Here is a 15,272-nt window from a genome sequence, read left to right on the forward strand (position 1 = left end):
CTTGCATCTCCATGTACGTCAATCATCAAACAAAATCAATTTCAATTATCAACCTCAAAATCAATTTAGTTTTAGTACTCACATGAATCTGCAGAGACAAAGGTGTTGTTGAACAGGATACACGACATTTTTCTAAATGCAGTATGTTGGATAGAAATAGCAGAGTATTAATTTGAACAGCTGGAGTTGTACACGCGGTTTGTTTCTGAAAACGTCAGACGGTACTATCTGTACTTACTCTTATGGGATCTTCTTGTCGCCTAGTGGAATTTTCCTACAATGTCTTCTTCCTCTTCTCTTGGATATCAATTTCAATACAAACTAGATGAAATTTGAAGGTAAACAATTTGGGATGGTCTATTTGTAAATATGAGTAGTTTATCTCAAATAAATCTCATGTACAAATGCCACATACAACTTAGGTCAAAGAATGACTAATGATTTAATCACTTTGAAACAACCTAAACTACAGCTGAGGCAAAATGTCAATATGTTTAAATCTCACTCACCTGGTTATCCAAGTAATGTTTATCAATCCTACGTGATTCGCAGGCTATTGCACACGAACATGATAAAGCTCAGGTTTATGACCTTGCAAGTTTCAATCAGGTCCACCGCGATCGAGCATGTCGACCAAAGTCATCCTTCTGGGGAATCTTGGTGGCAACCTCAAAACCATGGGATCCTCCATTGCAATAGGAAGATGTGTGGCGCAAATGACAATCCCCCCTTTCTTCCTATGTTCGTGGATGATATACTCGAGCAACTTCACGCCTTCAGCATCCAGCGCAACTGAAGGTTCATCAAGCAACCATATTGGCCTGTCCATAGCTAGTAACCTCGCAAGTTGCAGCCTTTTCCGCTGCCCCATGGACAGCATTCTTGCTTTCTCATTAACTAGCTTCCCCAGCCCCATAAGCTCTAGGGCAGGCAGTGAATTCCCTTCCTTTCCTTCGAGAAGCTCGAACCATAAAACATTGTCCCGGACTGTGAATTTATCCTTGATGCCATCTTTGAGTGCGAGCCAGTTCAACTGAAGCTTGTACTGATGGAAAATACCCGATTTAGTGATGTCGTGGCCATTCCACAGCACCTGCCCAGCAGTTGGTCTGTTGAAGCCAGCTAACATGCGCAACAAAGTAGTTTTTCCTGAGCCATTGGTACCTGATAGAACGAGAGCTGATCCATCGTGAACAGTGGCATTGACATGGCGGAGAATCTGTTGTGCATTTCTCATGCAAGAGACATTGTCAAGGACAAGCCGAGGAAAAGTTGTTTTCCTCAGCGTCATAAAAGATATATAGAGTTTGTGTTGGATAAGCCAAGGGGGACTACCTGAGGGCTATAGCTGCCATGTAAAACCACAAAAAAGTTACCTATTGACACTGAAAGTAAGAAAAAACAAGTAAAATAGATGATAAATTCTCAAATTCTTATCTTATATAATTTAATTTTCCATCTGAACTTTACCTGTTTTTGCATTTTGCCATCTAACCTATCTATTTTTCATCAATTTCTCATCTAGAAAAATAGTAGTGGAATTATATATTCATACAACACGCTTTTAATTAATTCCGAAGCCTAGAAATGGTGGTAGTGTCTATAAAACTCCATCTTAATTTGCAATTTTTCTCCATAAGAAATGTTAAATGGAAAAGTGTAGAAACGCACACTCGAAATAGCAAAACTGCAAAATGTTTTTTGTGCTATATACTGTAATACAAAATGTAAAGATCCTGATAGCGTATAATCAAAAGCAATAAAATATCAGAAGCAGAAAACAAACTGAAATATTCTCTTCTCAAATGACAAAGAGGCAACAGAGACTCCCTTAAACTTTATTAATATTGTTTGAGCATACATTCAAGTATAAATTATTTAGTCACAGTCTCACATGAGTCATGACACAAATATTTACTCACAGTCTAACATGAATGATAAATTTCATAAACCAACAGATAATAGTATCATTAGTAAACAGAGCAAAGCTGATTCATCAAAAATATCCATAACCATCCTAAACAAACCTTCCTACACAAAGCTCACATTCATATTTCTCTCTCTGCCTAAAAGCCAAAATTTTCAATCTCTCCTTCCCTACCCTAATCATATGATGACTTGACAATTTACATTCGAGGTTAGACATTCAATTTGTAGTTACTGTATAGAACGATTAGCACTGAGGAGTGCATCAGAATCTGTTTTTTCCTTTCAAAAACATTTCATACTTCATGTGTGACATTGATAGGGACAATTCAATGTAGCAGCTAGCTCAAGTGGAGAGTAGATTGTTTCTATTCAGATCAAATATAAATTGTAGAATGGTCCTATGGTGATCGGATTTACTTAAAAGCGAATCATGATACTAATCAATATTATTGAACTCTCTCATTCCTAGATCAAATTTTCAGTTCTCACCTCATACGTTGATTACCGTAAGAGATTTTTGTAGCTACTAAGTATCGACAGTTTTTGGTTATTACTGATAACAAGGCAAGAAATTCTAAAGTTATTTTTTTGCGGATTAGGAAATTAAATAAGGGCAGAGAAATACCGTAGAGAAGAAGCAGAAGCTTGGAGGAGGAGAAATCTTGCGAAGAAGAAAAAAGAGGCGGGGAGGATCTGATCTTGATTATTAGTATTGATAGAGGAATTTGGAGTTTGGAATTGGAATGCTAGATTGATTATGCCAAGACGAAGCTACTGCAGCTGCGGCGACGATTCCGCGCCACCGGATTTCACAGAGGTTTTGTGTGTGTGTGTGTGTGTGTGTGTGTGTGTGTGTGTGTGTGTGTGTGTGTGTGTTTTAGTGAGTGAATTGCGAGAAGAGATGAAGGTTTTGGGCTTTAAAGTTTGATAAAAAAACTGGCTTAATTATTAGTATAAAGATGAGATTTGGGCCTCACTTTGATGGCTTAATCAAAGACTAAGCTAATTAATATTTTTAATTCAAACTTTATACTATTTGATTAATTTATTTACTATTAAAGCAGAGCTGACAATTTTGGACACAATATGAATTGGCACGAAATTAATGGATTTGGGTCAAGATTTATTAAATTTTGTGTCTCTGTCAGGTTGATCCATTAAAAATCCGATAATTTCAGGTTGGATACGAATAGCCTATTAAAAAAAATATATTATTATTTTCTTAAAAATATGCTTTACTTCAATGTTTTAATTTCTTGTAAATCAGGTTTAGATCGTGTAAAACGAACTTTTATCGTATAAATCGGGTTAAAACTCAAGTTTAATCGTGTAATATCTGGCCGTGTCAACCTATATTATGTCGTGTCGAACTGTCGGGTGTAAGTCATGTCCCGATTTCAGTTTTGTCGAATTCAAATTATGCCTTTATTGAATTAAGTCATTGTCAAGTTGATAGACATAAAACATAATCACAATTGCCATATTATTCTATGTATAAAAGTGAAGCGATAATAAATTAAAATGACAAGTTAAAAGGTAAGATGTGAAGATTGTAAATGGCGAAATAACTCTAGTGATTACAAGGAGTAGTAGATGTTTTTTTGTCAATATATATAGAGATGAAGTTTGAAAGTAACCTTTTTGGAATGGCCTATTTATAAAACCCGACCGGCATAATTTGCATGCTATTGCACATGAACGTGAGTTTACCTAGTGCACACATAGTACCGGCCATATGTTAATAGTAAAACGATTTTACAGCATAAACTCCTGGACAGAATATGAAGTATGAAACCTCAACATCAATGAGGCAATACAGATTACAGATTAAGGTTAAGAGGAGGACTACTATAAGTGCAACAGATCAACCTCCCATCCCAGTAACTGAGTGAGATTGTTGCTTGTAAGAATTCGATTTGTCGTTGTCTCCTGATTCTAGAAGATTAACCTACAAGTAGTGTAACAAAGTCAGATAATATACTACGGATTACACGTTAGAGCAATTATAGGTTGCCAGAAAAGGAGAAAGATGAACGAGCAGGAAGGACGCAGACGGGCACCTTCACAATTTCTGAATTTGAGCTTGGTCGTATATAAGCAGCCAAGACGCTCATGCTAAAATCCTGTGATCAAGAAAAGAAACGAACAGTGAGGATAGGACTTTTCGGCTAAATTGCCACTATGTATGCCAGTGTCATCAGATATCTCAGATGACTAGCAGTCACACCAGAAAACAACGATTGCAAAATAAATACAGTATGTCGCCCTGTATTCCTTTTTTGTCCAAAAATTCAAAAAAATTTAGTCAGTACAGAAGCTTCACATATTCCTTTTGATTCAACAACTTGCAAGTTGCAACAACTTAACATGAAGGTGGTGAAGCTATGCTAATAAGTATCTTAAAACACGTAAGAACTATGAAAGCTGAACGAAAACTAGTAGTATTAGTGTAATTATTTCTACTCGAAAGATCAAAAGTTAAGAGCAATCCAAAGGATATAGCTAGACATTGAACTACAGACTGATCAGAGTGCCTCAGTTTTAGTTAGAAAGTGATATATATAACACAGCGAATAGGAAAAATTACCCTGAAAGGATCACCCCTCAACGATTGGACAAACATCGACGAGCCTGAACCTTTACCCTGCAGAATAAAATGAACTAAATTTTAAAACCATATAGATTGATTATATGATCTCAGTTATCATTGTAATGATGAGAATAATAATGATGGTTGAGAAGTTATATGGTTTGTGATAGTAACCAACATGGCAACATATCCGATGGATCAAACAAAACCAATATTTAGCACCAGACATGCCTTTGGTTTCTACTGCGACACCACAATTATTTAAACCTTCCACTGGGGATTAATACCTTGGTGATTTTAAAGTGTCAATTAAATATATACGCTTGATTATGTAGGAAAATCAAATGTATGCCTCATAATGGCAAGGTAGATATTCACCTTCTAATTTAGAATAATTATCTGCCAATCCTAAATCTAAATCAAAGAGAAAAGGCCCACAGATTATACAATCAGCACTCTTCTAATCCTAGTAAAAACTTGTGAATTATACTGCAATCACCCTCAATAATAAAGCACTAAGTAACCCAAGTTTCATGTAAAGTTTATATGCCATTGAACCCTTAAAGGCCAATGACATAAATTACCAGGCTCATTATTGAAGTAGGGAAAAATGCTACAAACCTCCAATGATACATCCCTGAGTCGCCTCCCTGTGTTGGCGCAACAAACACGGACAACATGTTCATCACAACTTCCACTTATTACGTAATCTCTTCCATTCATGTAGTACGACCGAGTATAATTCTGAGAACTTCCGGTAGAAGCTATACCAAAATTCAGATGAAGCCGTCCATCAACAGCCAGTAATTGTCTAACCTGGTAAACACATATCCCACCCTTTATTCATAATTAGCACAAAAAATTGCAATAACTTGTGGGGAAATTGACACAGTAGACGAGATTACCATTTCCACTTAAAAATAGCTGAGTTTTTAATAATATCACTTCCACTATAAAATAAGTATTTGCATTTTTCTTATTTTTAGACTCTCAATTCACACCAATTCAATTCACATAGATATTTTTCAGAGTGATCATGTCTCAGCTGCATAAACTATATGATCATTATTATCGTTTCCATTTATTTGTTCCACCAAACAGTAAATCTGAGTTCATTAACACAAAATCCAATAGCAATCAAGAAGCACCCATCAGATCTGTCTCTGTGATATGTTATTCAAATAGTACTAAACGTTACCTCATTGTCAACTGCTGAAACGAGAAGATAATGATCATCAGGGGAAAAACAGACCATCACATTTCCTCGGGAGCTTGAAGCAGTGTAACAAGGCTGATTTGGCTTTTGTCTTATATCCCACATCTTAACATTCTGATCAAAAGATGATGTGGCAAAAAGAGATGGAGAATGATTCGAAAACTTGACAACATTAATATGCTCCTGATGCATATCAGCAAAATCTTGCAAACGTTTTCCACTACTAATATCATATAAAGCAACATTTTTTGAGTATCCACTTGCAAGAAATAGTTCGTCCGTTGAGTTGACATGAACAGATGTCAACTGGTCAAACTCATCAAAGATGACATTACCACGACTCTGAGACATTCCTCTGCTTGTGGTTGGCATATATTGTATGTCATATAATCTAAGTGAACCATTGTCAGAACCAGCAATGAGCTGAAATGAAACAATTCGAGGGTGAACAAAACGAAATATTTTTGCCCAAACATGTATTCGGTTTGCACCAAAGAGAAAATTTTCACCTCAAGGAAATTAACAGAAATTTAAGCTAAATGAAGACTTATAAGAGCATACCATGGCTCACAGATAACGAGATGTTTCAAATTTCATCATCAAATATAATGTTTACTTTTTCACATTTCATGTGATCTATGATTGGCTGCAGGAACACTTTGTAAGGTTTGTGTTTAAAAAATAATAAGTTCAGAACAAAGATTGTGCCAAGTTAGAAGCTCTGCTGGGGAACAATTTACCGATTATGGGAGCGAGCTCATGAGGTTACACTCAATGCCTGACTTAAAATCTTTACCGAATTCAAATACTATAGAATACTTTTTCAGCTAGAAGTTATGAGATGTCGTTTAAAAGGACAACTTATGCAGAAGACTTTTTGGGTTTCTCTATAAAATGCTAAAAAGTTGAACAATAACATATACCTTAGATGGATACTTCTTGAGCCAGCATAATCCCAGAACACTATTCATAGCTCCAAGTGATGGAATGTAGCTAACTATCTTCTCACTCTCATGGTTTATTACAACAACTTCACCATCTAATGTTCCAAAAACCATAAGTCTTGAGTCTGTTGGATGATACTCAAACTGTCTTGGTCGAAAACTTCGTCTTTCATCTCTTGATAATCCACCCATAATAGAAAGAGGATGTAAGGTAGGCCATGATCCCATTTTGGCAACAGATAGCGATCTAGAATAGAAATATTGAGATTTTGTTGATGATGAAGAGCAATTCTTCCTCGAGGCAGGAATAGAAGATGGGTTTGCTCTGATCTCACGTTTCTGCAACATGCTAACCACATTGTCTTTACTACGTCTGTTGTACGGAAGGTATTCAAAGTGATGTGTGAAGATGTCATTGGCTCTTCCCCTTTCATCACTCCCAATTGGCAAATTATCAAGAACTTTAAGGTTCGGTAATGAAGCTATCATGTATTCTCTGTAATGTTTCTCATAGCATATTGGAGATGGATTACGAGAGATGTACTTTTTGGAGGCAACAGAAGTCCTGATACTCGAGTTGAATGATCCCCCAGAAAATGAGTCCTCATCATGTGTGTCCAATGAGCCAAAAGAGATCTGCTACAGTAAATGAGGAATTGTTATAGTATTTCTTTCATATATCCCCTCCCTCCCTATGAAATGAACCATTGTTAAATGAGGCTCAACAATGGCTTAATTAGAACCACATTCTCAATAATATCTTATCTATTATAGTGTACCCAAAGAAACCTTTCAAATTACCTTTTTTGGACTCAAATAGAAGCAGAAGACTATGATACTAAAGATCGGAGATCCCTAACCCCCAAGAAAAGATTTAAGATAGTGATATAATACCTAAAAATAGAATGTAGGATATGTGACCCCTTCCTCCCAAAAAAACTGATCAAGCAAAAATGTACAAATAGAACTCAAGAACCAAAAACTATTTCTTCACATTGGTTATGCCCTATTACTTCACATTGGTTACGCAAAAACATAAACCTTCAATACCTCATTCTCAAAATCAGCCAGCTCACTCCAAGAAAAAGGAATGTCAGGATAGAGTTCTGTTGAGCCAAAGTCCCGATGGTGACCCGAAAAATCTACTTCGCTGTCATCTGAAGAATCAGCATTTGTGCTTCTGGTATCCATGTCATAATCATCCAAATCTTCATCATGAATATTTAGCTGTAAATTTGGAAGAACATCATCACTGGGAGAAGGTAGTTCTATGTAAAGACCAAGGTCGGTACGACCTGAAACGATGCCTTCATTCACAGATGATGCAGAAGGACATCCTGCATCATTACTATGCGAACAATTTTGAAACCGGAGTTCATCCAAAGAGGGGAGCTTAGATAAAGCTGCACTAGTTGTCCACAGGTTTGTGATTCTTGTTTCACATAATGAAAGTAATCTTAAGTTAGGCATAAAGGAAAAACAATCCTCCCTAAAACCAGAAAGTGAAGTACTGAAATCGAGGTTTAGTGTATGCATGTGCACAAATTTCCCAACCATACTGAGCTTCCGAAAATGAGAGGACTTCAGATTCAGGACCTGGCATGCTATGCCCCGTTGAGAAAGATCTCTGCATAATAGATACATGCTGAGTTCAAGAATCGAGCAACAAATATCCATCTTAAATAGATAGCAATATTATTTATCTTCTTTATTTATAACATAATGATGTCACAGCTTAATAAAGTTCTCGAAGCATAGACTCTAAATGGTAGCAAGCTCTATAACATTGCACAGCAGTTCTCATGCTAAGACTGCAAAATAAAAACTGCAGCAGTTGAATGATACTCCGTAGCCAAAGTCAAGTGAAGCGCCAAATAAACTGACAAGGAAAGAAAATTTAAATCACTTACAGCAAAAAATCCCTCCCAAATGAAATGTCACGGATATCAACCGTTCGAAGTTTTTCGTTGACAGCATGTAGCAATGGTGAGACATATTCCACACTCAACCCACATGCAGATCTATTTATCATGTCAACGGCATTGATCTCGGAAGCATCAATTTCCTTTAGCAAACAAAGAAGTGGGTAGAAATCAACATCTTTCAAGTCGTCCATCAAAACCATAAATGTGGACATCTCGTGGCGAGCCTTCTTGATTTTAGCCTGTGCAAGAGAAATAACAGATATACCTGATCGTCCATTTTTATGGATACCATAAGAAATATAGATTGCCAAAGGGAAGTGCAGAAAATATCACTAAGGGCTTAAGTTACCAGCAAACAATGTTCAAGTCCATTAACAAATAGATTTAGTCCTCTCATGAGATTAAGCCAGAAAGATAAAATAAAAAAATATAGTATTAGTCTGGAAAGTATCCAAGTGAAGTGAGTCTCATTTAAAAGAGATAATTGAAGAAAGCGGATTTACTAGATAAGATTTGCATAAGATGGTTGAAAAAGCATATTCCAAGGAACAGACTATTGATATTAGTATTTCATTAGAACATCTCCGATGCATACTTGCATAGCACCATTTTGGAGTGAACCCTGCACCAAAGTTTCTCTCAACTCCACCCATTTCCACCAAGTATTACTCTATATGGAGTATTCTTTAAATTGTTCCTCTTACAACTAATTATTAATATATGGAGTATACTAATTGTTCCTCTACGTTTTTTGTTATCGTTTCTCACATCACCAGTTGAATACTATGTTTCATATGAACAAGCAAAATGGTAAATTGAAAAGGTGGAATTTATCATACAATCAAGAAATTACTAATTCAACACAAGAGAGGTTGGAATTACCGATCTATGACCTCACAACATTAAATAACTTCAGCTACATGCATGCTAAGATGTGAAAACTATTTTCCAAACAAATATGAATATGATATAGTGGTAGGACTTCATAGCATAAATTACATCTCAAGCTAAGTTTGAAAGGCAAAAGAATACTGAACAGTGAACACCAACTTCCCTAGCATAAGAAACCTATCTATTTGAGAGCCTATATACAAAAAATCAGCCATTAACTAGTTACACACAAAAAGAAAATCCTATCAGTGCCCTCTACTCTAAGTATACCACAACTTTGTTGGTCATGCGGAGTTTACAGGAAAATAGAAAATACTTATAATACTCCTTCCGTCCCCTAAAAATAGGGACTTTGTGGTCCACCTCATAAGAGAGAAAAACTTGCCAACAATGGAAGTGGACTTATTTTATGGGACGGACCAAAATAGAAAAGGACTAAAGGAGACTATTGTTTGGGGACTGAGGGAGTATCAATCTTTTGCCTTCAAGATTCTATGGCAATAATTTTGCCTTTGGTGGTCCACAAACGTATCATAAAAATCGGTCTTTATAACGAAGAAAAAACGAGTGCCTGTTTAATATTAATGATTCATTGCTGTCCTTGGCTTTACTCTCCTGAACATTTTTGTTTCGTTTTCCTATAGCTGAACAGAGGTTTAACTTTAACGAATCCAATAGTTGAATAGACTGTTGCTCTTCATACTAATTTGAGCCGTAGAGTTCTGGTGTTAAAGCATCAGATAAGCTTCTATTACTTATCACATCAACTGTTTACAAATGTGTACTATACACTGTATACCAATTCTCACCAAGAACACAAGACAAGAGATAGATCTAAGATCCAATTGTAAAAAAATAGTGCAGGCACCTCATGCTATAGCCCCCATGTATATCTTCATTAAACAAATATAGTTCAAAATTAAATGGGATTAGCTTAATAAGAAAAGCTACCATGTGAACCTAACAAAACCTTTCCCAATCTGGAGTTCCAATTTACCTTTAGTAAAAACTCAAATACACAAACAACTTGTATGTTTTATACAATTCTGAATGTGGATTGGAGTTATATCAAAATTTAGCAAGCAATAATCTGACCAAAACACAATATTTTTAAAGCGAGAGATTGCCACAATCATGCAAAACCTTGAATAAAGCTGCCACAATCGCCTTATTTGGAGGAATGCCTTGCCTCTTACAAGCTTCAAAGTACCTAAAATTGGTGCCAAAAAGATAACAAATCCAATCAAAAGAATCAAATATAAGCCATACAAAGCAAAAAGATTTTTAAAAAGGAGTATTGCTTCTTGCTCTCTTAACATTTTAAGCACATAGTAATCATAACTAGTCTCTCCGTCCCAAATGAAGATGACGTACTTTCCTTTGGTCTGTCCCAACAAAGATGACTCATTTTCTAAAAATAAAAACACTATTTTTTCTGCTTTATTCTCTCTACGCTCAACACACAAAACAACTCCACATTAAATCTCGTGCCGCTCGCTCAAGGGGTCATCTTAGTTGGACAGAGGGAGTATAATTAGTAGTATTACGAAATACTAGTAGAATCTTTGACAATATAATATATTCTTCAATCTTCATATATTATACCCATAACTTCAACTTTTTACAGTCAACAAATTTCACAATCATATTAACTACTTAAAATTCAGATGACCTTCCGTTCATGATCTAATTACAATTTGAGCTTGAAAAGTTGCCAGCAGTTACAGAGACAAAGAGCATCAAATAGAATTAGATGACAATAAAAAATACGTAATCAGATAGAACTATTTCATCGGTGGTCAATTTGGATGCATAAAACAATTTCATCGGTAGTCGATTTCGCTACAACATCGTAGAATTAAGTCAACATACTAAAAATGCAAGACCTTCTCCGCAATCAGACATCAAGTGAAATTCTGCGATGGGGAAACTCACCCTTTCTCCAAGGTGCTGATATCGGTAGGCACGGTCATCCTTCCAGAATTCCTACATATGCTCCAACGCCAATTACGAATCGATATTTTTTGCAGATTGTTATTACAAAGCAATAGTGCTAAATTCGTCTGATCTTCATAATTTTATTTATTTTATTTATTTTATTTCTTTTTCTCTTTAATAATTTTAGGCACTTTTTCGCAATTTTGGGCCGCCTTTGCCCCCAATATGTGATGAATACGCGTGGATTCATAGCTCTCTCTCAAGTTTTTTGACATTTTGTACATCTACTTAGCAGCACTGGTTCAGGGATTGATCAATTCCTAACTCATTATTTAATTGTTAATTATGACTAATTTAAGATCATAAGATTTTAAAAATTTTATGGTCTAAAATTTGTCACATGTAATTTTTGTTTTTATTAATTAAATCAAAAAAGATAAAACAAAACACTACCAAATTAGAGTTTTGGATGAAAATATCAATATAGTGTTTCGAAAATATCAACACAATGCTTTGAGAATGTCAACACAATGCTTTGAGAATGTCAACACAATGCTTTGAGAATGTTAACACAATGCTTATATTGACATTCTACATGTATTATATTGACATATTTTTTATACTATGATGACATTTGTTGCTGGACGAAAAAATTGAAAATTAAAAAAAAATCAAATTTTGACATCAGAATATTTGCAAGTGAGATCTCGTTCGAATCCTTATGAAATTATCTTTAATTTGATATATGTTGTGCGAAAACATACTTTAAATCAAGAAAGTTATTTGCATTTTAATGTTACGAGATATTTTTCAAAAGTTAGTTATAACTAATTTGTTGTAAATTGACCTTAATACTATTTATTGACATTTTTGTTGATCGTATTGACATTTCAGAGCTGATGATCTAGGTCTTTGATTTGAATATCTAATAACTATTATTTAATTGTAGTTAGAAATTAAGTATTGAGTTAGCAATATAACACTCTTACTTCCAGTGGTTTAGGGTATTATTTTTTAGATTAATATATAAAAAATCAGGTTGATTATTACCAAAAAAATCAAGTATTATTTTTTAGATTATATATAAAAAATCAGGTTGATTATTACCCAAAAAAATCAGGTTGACCACTTTAGTTAGTTGTTATGTCGAAACACAACAATTGTAAATTACGCATCCACCAATCTTAAATAAATGGTATAATAAATAAAATTAATGCAACATTAGATCAGGGTGTGCATCCAATTTTTAAAAGAATGTTATGGTACCTAAGTTTTTTTGGTTAGAAGCTAAGAATTGATAAAGAGCTATTTATAAACCACTTGCACTAAAAAAATTTAATTAAATTATAGTCAAGTTTGAAAATCGATTGTTGATATAATGACTAGCATTTTCCGATGGTATTCTATATATCTTAAATTTTAAATTCATCTAGATATTAACGTTATTTAGAAGCATGAATGTTTGTTTGTGTAATATTTTTTACAGTTAGACCAAACATGATTTTCCCCAAATTCGGTTCATGAGACAAACGGTGAAAAATATTAAATTTGCAATATTAACGACTGATATTTAAACAATCTCCTTGATTTCTATTGCAATTTGTACTAAAACAAACACTAGTATAATTCATGATTGATCGCAGTTCATATCACAAACAAGATGACACTAAAGCTAAGAAATTTGGGCTTTAGTTGGGCTTAATATATAGAAACCCTATTAACAGCCCCACAAGTTGCTTGAAAATATTAAGATCTTAAGTCTAATTAATTAACTTCTAAATTATATCTACGTGAGATTCTCAAAATCAATAATCTTTGATCCAAATATAGTGATTAAATCATGGTCGGAACTTTACAGCTTGACGTCTGCGTGACCCAATAATAAAATATTGCTATAATCAATTCTTTATTACCTTGTGTCAATGGCATCTCCAACATGGAAAGAAAGGAAGTGCCTCTTTTTATAACATGCTTTAGGAATTGCGTAACCTTAACTCTTTATTTTAAGGTCAAAAGATTTGCAAAAAAAGAAGAACCAGGTTTGATGCACCTTGTTCCCCATCATCATATGTCATTAAACAAACACTTGATTGATTAATTAGTTACACTGCTTTTCCCCCTGAAAAAGAATAAGTAATTTTATTTGTAAAGATTAATCTCATTCATGAAATAGTTCAATGTCAAGTTATTGTCATCACAAATTGTATATGTTTCTAATTCATCTCACACGACCAAGAATAAAAGCACAAAATTAATTAAACATAAATTAAAAGCATATGAAAACTAGGGAAACCTAAGTTGACAATAAATAAAATCCAACATATTCAAATAACTCAACACATGGAATTAAACTGAATCTGAAATCAATACTATTTGATCAAGGACGGCGTTTTTTTTCTTCTTCATCAACATTGAGCATTTGTATTGTTGAAATAAGTTGAACACAAATAAACACTATTAACTAACCCATAAAATATATCCTAAATAGTGTTTATCTGTGTTAGGAGATGGACGCTCTTTGCCACCAAGATCAATGACCACTGGAAAAGGTGCGGTATATACAAAAATTTTGATATACTGTGGTATACATAAATGCATATCGTTATTGTATTGAAATTTACCAATACAGTATCATACTATACTGAAAATCACAGTATACATGTATCAGCATTTTAGGTATATTTTGTCACCCTTAATATTTGATATGTTGCATTACTAGCAGGCACAATTTATATTAAAGAAGTTGGTAGTATTTTTCTTTACGGAATAATATAGCGCAATTTATATTAAAGAAGTTGGATTTAGAGTAAGAATTCAAATATAGTTATATAAAAGTGATAAAACAGCATTCATTGACAGTTAGGAACATGGAATAGTGATCTATAATATAGAATTCAATAAATATCGGCGTGTTCACTTTAAACTAATTCTATATCTAAGATTTGGAAGAAGTAATTATTCGGACTCGTTCAGGTTACATGATTTGGGAAGGCCATAAATAAATCTGACTTGATTTATTTATGTAGAGGTCACATGTATGTCATCCATTTCCGTTGTTTAGGGAAGTAGAAATAAGTATAGATATGAATCAATTTTTAATTTATGTATATTAATGGATAGAGTTTTCTGTAGTGAATGCCTAAAATGCCCTCATTACTCTGATTTGCAATGCTTACTTACTTCATTACCTTTTCTTCTATACTCTCCATCTCTCTCTGCATATGCTCTGTCACAGCCCCTCTTCTTCAATCAATCTCTCAATTTGATGTATAGAATTGCTCTCTAGATTCGTCCCCCACCCCCTGATCCTCTGTCCCTGCTCCAATCCGGCCGGGGCTGTACGGGAGTCACGCACCATGCTAGCTACCTCATTTGTCTCTCTCTTAAAAATTCTTCCATAGCTTTTCGATTTCGACAATGGCCTTAACTCCATAAATTCAAGCTTAAGCAAATAGTCGAGCATATCAATTGATGCATCTTTTCTATTTATTAGTTGAAAAGTGTGAACATTGATTAAATGCTTCAAATAGGATTCAAAGGAATAAAAAGACAGACAGATCTAGGGCACTGGAAGATATTTTCGGAGGAGAGAGGAAGGAATTGGAATGAGCTGTGGAGTTGGGGGAGGAAAAGTGAATTTTGGAAGGGTAAAGAAGTAAATATGTCTTCAATTCTGGATCCAGATTTCCAGTGAGTTTTAAAAACCATCAATTTGAAAAGAAATAATTTCGGCACATTTCCATGCTCAATAGTGCGGGCCCATATTTGTAAGTAGGGCTGAACATAATTAAACAAATGAACTTTGAACACCGCAATTCGCCAAGATTTCAGTCCATTTC

The 15,272-nt window shown here is 34.5% G+C and overlaps 2 protein-coding genes across 4 annotated transcripts; both read right to left on the reverse strand.

The window, feature by feature from the left end:
- Positions 1 to 25: 25 nt before the first annotated feature.
- On the reverse strand, positions 26 to 2,852 carry LOC121759338 (ABC transporter I family member 1-like). Of its 2 annotated transcripts, none has more exons than XM_042154893.1 (2): positions 2,555 to 2,852; positions 26 to 1,348 (listed from the first exon to the last, which is right to left on the reverse strand). In XM_042154893.1, exon 2 carries the CDS (start codon positions 1,289 to 1,291, stop codon positions 602 to 604), a length of 690 nt encoding a protein of 229 aa, XP_042010827.1. In that variant the 5' UTR covers positions 1,292 to 1,348; positions 2,555 to 2,852; the 3' UTR covers positions 26 to 601. The 2 variants fall into 2 exon arrangements, with proteins under 2 accessions (XP_042010827.1, XP_042010828.1); XM_042154894.1 differs by lacking the exon at positions 2,555 to 2,852 and having other exon boundaries at positions 26 to 1,093; positions 1,165 to 1,306.
- A 651-nt stretch (positions 2,853 to 3,503) lies between these two features.
- Positions 3,504 to 11,578, reverse strand: LOC121759383. 2 transcript variants are annotated; one of them, XM_042154943.1, is made up of 10 exons: positions 11,431 to 11,578; positions 10,639 to 10,705; positions 8,590 to 8,843; positions 7,730 to 8,306; positions 6,659 to 7,318; positions 5,718 to 6,158; positions 5,141 to 5,335; positions 4,517 to 4,573; positions 3,990 to 4,052; positions 3,504 to 3,877 (listed from the first exon to the last, which is right to left on the reverse strand). In XM_042154943.1, the coding sequence occupies exons 1-10, from the start codon at positions 11,466 to 11,468 to the stop codon at positions 3,794 to 3,796; spliced, it is 2,436 nt and encodes an 811-aa protein (XP_042010877.1). In that variant the 5' UTR covers positions 11,469 to 11,578; the 3' UTR covers positions 3,504 to 3,793. The 2 variants fall into 2 exon arrangements, with proteins under 2 accessions (XP_042010877.1, XP_042010878.1); XM_042154944.1 differs by having other exon boundaries at positions 6,659 to 7,315; positions 11,431 to 11,577.
- Between the last annotated feature and the right edge of the window lie 3,694 nt (positions 11,579 to 15,272).

This window comes from Salvia splendens, chromosome 12, assembly GCF_004379255.2.
Source record: "Salvia splendens isolate huo1 chromosome 12, SspV2, whole genome shotgun sequence".
In the NCBI taxonomy this organism is placed as follows: Eukaryota; Viridiplantae; Streptophyta; class Magnoliopsida; order Lamiales; family Lamiaceae; genus Salvia; species Salvia splendens.